This window comes from Vigna unguiculata, chromosome 5 (assembly GCF_037176805.1).
Source record: "Vigna unguiculata cultivar grain cowpea cultivar isolate G323 ecotype 2 chromosome 5, ASM3717680v1, whole genome shotgun sequence".
NCBI lineage: Eukaryota > Viridiplantae > Streptophyta > Magnoliopsida > Fabales > Fabaceae > Vigna > Vigna unguiculata.
The window spans coordinates 5401830-5406596 of record NC_140796.1 but is presented as its reverse complement, the minus strand read 5'-3'; the positions used below and the strand labels follow the sequence as shown (position 1 = coordinate 5406596).

Sequence of the window (4767 nt, the reverse complement as noted above, 5' to 3'; positions counted from 1 at the left end):
CATACAAGAATCTTATATCACACACTCCTCTTTGCAATGTTCCATTAGTTTCCACTGTCTTAAGAATCTCTCCTTATCTGAGAAGAAGTGTGTGTCAGAATCTAGTCTTTCATGGACAAATTTTCTATTAGTTTGAACAGCAGAGCCTAAGTCTATAATCAAATTACACAAGACTTCTTCCTTCTGCTACTATTTCATTGTTTGGTTGTACAATGGAGTAATCTATAAGCCAAAATAACAAAAAGTAGCAGACAAAGGTTGATATTTCACAATGGTTAGCCACAAGAATCCAACTATGGGGAGTTGGCAATGATGGTGCAATCTAATTGCATCTTTCTAGATAGCTGGATGGTGGGTCTGCTGCTCAACGAGAATATTAAACTGGGGCCACCATTTGCACCACTAAGCAATTCAACCATCTTATGATGGGACCAAGATGATTACTAAAAACCAAAATGCATGAGACCAAGGAAACTCACTCAATTTGATTGAAATTTGAAAGTACCTTTAATGCTTATCTAACATTGTCCTGTGAACAGATAGGTCATAAATTTTTTACTTTATAACAACGAATCAGAGTATACACTTGAAAATGAATCCCAAATTGGGGTTGATAACAACACTGGAAACTTATATGATCAAGAAAAAAAGGGTGAATACTGCTTTCATTTTTTAAATTGAGCTAGACATAAGAATTGACAAACTAATAACAGTAGAGACCAAAAAATAAGCACGTAGTTCTATTCAATTATCAGCTTTTTATCATCTCCATCTACTACTACTACCATCTTCACTTTGATCACTGACACCATCTGTTCTCTTGTTTAAATTTGAGTCCTTATGTTCATTTTGATAGGAACGGGAAGACTCTCCATCAGTTTTGTGTTCCTAAGATAGGAAAGAGAAAGAAGTTTTATGTGGGAGAAACATGTTGAATGACATTGATTTAGTTTAGTCAAATAAAGTTTAAGGTAAAATTAAGAAGGTAAAAGGAACATACATTGTGGAATAACATGTCGTCTGCCTCAAGCATGTGGATCACATGTCCCATCTTTGGCCTCTTTGTTGCATCAGGATCAACACACCGAAGAGCAATCAACAAAGCACGTTTAAGGGCCTTTGAAGATGGCATCTCAGGGAGCTTAGGATCAACTACTTCCTCAGATTTTCTATTCCCGACCATAGTCTTCAACCATTCTATTAAATTAACCTGTAATTGTTCCAACATTCATAGTTAGCCCAAAAAAGGGAGAAAATGGCAGATATGATAGCAGTTTTTTTTCATTGGTGATGGCATCTAACCTCTCCCTGCGGTCTACCATAATCAACAGGGCTTCTTCCAGTTATTATCTCCATGATGAGGATTCCAAAGCTATAAATATCACTCTTCTCGGTCAGCATTCCGGTGCAGGCATATTCTGGTGCAACATAACTACCGAAAGAGAAAACACAGTCACTATCTTTTGACTACAATAATCATCATACAGGAATTGAAACTGATTCTAGTTTGGTAAAATATAGGAAAATGTTTGGTTTAATCATACTAACCCAAATGTCCCCATCACTCGAGTTGTGACATAACTATTCTCAGAACACAAAAGCTTGGCAAGCCCAAAATCAGAAACCTTGGAGTTCCATTGGCGATCAAGGAGTATGTTGCTTGATTTCACATCTCGGTGAACAACTTTTGGTTCAAGACCCTCATGAAGATAAGCTAATCTGAAAAGATAAACAAAAGCACATGATCAAAACAATCAAACTTCACCATGGATACAATCTATGAAGGTTAATAGCAAATTCGGTACCCTCTTGCAGTTCCCAATATAACGTTCATGCGTATGTTCCATGTCAAAGGGCTTACAGGTCCGACATCCCCATGCAACCATTGTTCTAGATTACCATTGTCTACATATTCATACACAAGCATCCTGTGAAAATAATACCACACTTCAAATCTCACGTCTCATCAAACCAAACAGAATTTATAGCATCAATTTTTATTTTTCTTTAGTTTGTAAGAGGAGATATTGATACCTGTAGGCTCCCTCAACACAGTATCCAAGCAACCGAACAAGATTTTTGTGTCGCACTCGACCAATAGCTTCTACTTCTACTTTAAATTCTTTCTCAGCTTGGCCCCTGAAGAAAAGTTGAACATGAATTACTTGTTTTTAAGATAAACACAAGCACAAGACCAGGACCATGGAATCACAAGATAGAAATATGAAATAGTCAATCCGATATGAGAGAGACTCTTAATAAAATACATTAGAGTACAAAACTCCAACAAATGAAATATTAATCAATTTGGTGGGAACAAGGAGATCAAAAGAAAAATTATTCTTTTCTTCACACGAGTGAGTGACTCACTTCAAGGATAACTTCTAGCATACCAGACAAGGATAACACAAAATAAAAGTTAAAAAGTAGAAACACTGGTTAAAGTAAAAGAAGCAAACACTGGCCTACAACAAAAAGCTGGTATCATTGGTTGCCACCAGGACAATCATTGAAGAGAATAACGAACAGCATGTCTAAATCATTTCAATTATAATAGAGACAATTGAATATTTACAAGTAGTATTTTCAAGCAAAATTTTATTAAACTTGTTTGCAACCAAATAGGACTCGACAAAAAAACAAATCATTTGCTTTTGTCCTTCCACAGATTCACAATATCAACGGGCAACACAGGGTTGAAAAATCACAAACGAAATTTTCATCATGTGAGCCAAATTAAGAAAAGCCAGCTCACACAGGAGAACCAATATTTGAACACTCATCACACGATATTCATCTGTAGGATACAGAATCACCAGAAAAAATGACATCAACAACACAAATAAATTAGACAAATAATTTTTTCCTGAGATTTCTGAAGACCATTCCAAAATCCAACCAAAGCATCAAACTTGCAACAAAGACTAATCGAGACAGGATAAAAATAAAGCTATCATGTCACAATAAATAATACTTAAAAGTGTTCTACACTGTCATCCATTAACAAATTATCATCTACAAAAAGTTGATTAACTGCTATAACAAAAATCATATCGACAATAATTTCCGACTAATTGTATGCCTGTTAAACTCAACTTATATTATATGATAAATTTTTTGACTTTTACAGAAATTACCCAGTTGAACCTTGATCATCAGCTATCATGAGTTCAATCAGGCTACCTTAAATTACCCTCCCCTTCACCACACCTTCAACATTCAGAAGAATCTTCTAACACTAGTACATGTTAGTTATTTTTTACAATTATTACCTTCTAAGCCATATTTATGAAAAATTATAGTTGAGAGTAAAAGTCGTATTCATGAAAATTCCCAATTAAGCACAGAAATTATACTAAAGAAAAAGACATACTTGTTATTCAAGAGGTTCTTGACAGCAATTTTGGTACCATCATTGAGCACCCCATGATAGACAATGCCATAGCCACCTTCCCCAACCACGTTTTCCGGACACAACCCGCCAGTGGCATCCTCAAGCTCCCTCAGAGTGTACCACCTCCCCCAACCAAGATGAGAAACCTCAGGCCCAAGCCCAAGCCCACCAACACTCCCACTTCCAAAAGACGACGTCGTTTCGCACCCACTCCCCATCGTTCCCTTACTCTCCTCACTCGAAACCCTATCGCAGTGGACAACCACCCGGTGTTCTGCCTTCCCCATCTCCACCTGGATCTCCGGCGCCTTCGCCGGAGGCCGGAGCATGTGGGGTCCAGGAATGTGCACTATCGTATGGATTTCCTTCGCCGCTTGGGCGGATCCGGCGACCTTATAGCCGGCGACGGAGCGGCGGCGGTTCCGACGAGATACCAGACAGAGGGAGAGGAGGAAGAGCGTGAAGACGATGAAGACGCCGATGAGGATTCCGATCACGACCCAGAGACGGAGCCCGAAGATAGAAGTGTGCTTGGAAAGTTGCGTGTTCATGAAAGCGCCGTCGAAGATTGACATTGCTGCAGACTAAAGAGGACAACGGGTCGCCGGAAAAGTAATAAAAGAGTGAGCTTTCCGGCACACGGCGAGGTTCTAGGAAGTGGGTAGCATTTGCTTCGCCGGAGAATTGAGACAAGAGAGGATTTTCCGACGCCGGTTACACGGTGGGGGTGAAGTGAAGAGAGAAAAATCAATGCTTTGAATGAAGGGGAAGAAGAGAGAAAGAAAAAAGAATGTGGAGTTGCAAGAAAGTGAGATCAATAGAAAATTTAGCAGCATGAAAGGAAGTGTGTAAGAGAGAGACAGACAGACAGAAAAGGTTGAGTGATGAAGCCAGCAAAGAGTGCTGAGAAAAGGGTTTCATGTTGGTTGTGCATCCTTTTGTTTTTGTTTTTTTCTCATACAACAACAACAATAATAATAAAATAAAAACACAGATAAGAGTAACGTTATACTCTTTTCCATTTTTTCTTTATAACATCTTTTTATTATTGTAAATGAAAAAAATATAGGTTAAACACGTTTGTGCTCCAGTAAAACAGATTCATGTTTGTTTATAGTTTTTAAAATAATTCTTCAAATTTTAATCTCAAAATTTTACGTAGATTTTGCCCCTTACAATAAATAAATTATACTTCTTCTTTCTTTGATAACAATAAAGGACAAATTTATTTATTTTTAACAGGTCATATATCTAACTTACTTTTGGTAAGAGAATAGGTATCTTTAAAGACATGCATTTAATAATTTACTCAATTAATAACAATAATGATAATAATTAATCAATCAACTTGTCCAAAAAATATTTTAAGAACA

At 37.2% G+C, this 4767-nt stretch overlaps 1 protein-coding gene across 1 annotated transcript; it reads right to left on the bottom strand.

The window, feature by feature from the left end:
- Window positions 1–542: 542 nt before the first annotated feature.
- On the bottom strand, window positions 543–4319 carry LOC114185530 (Protein kinase superfamily protein). Its single transcript, XM_028073296.2, has 7 exons — window positions 3374–4319; window positions 2035–2139; window positions 1806–1928; window positions 1549–1719; window positions 1303–1432; window positions 1001–1210; window positions 543–888 (listed from the first exon to the last, which is right to left on the bottom strand). Exons 1-7 carry the CDS (start codon window positions 3967–3969, stop codon window positions 763–765), a joined length of 1461 nt encoding a protein of 486 aa, XP_027929097.1. The 5' UTR covers window positions 3970–4319; the 3' UTR covers window positions 543–762.
- Window positions 4320–4767: the final 448 nt, after the last annotated feature.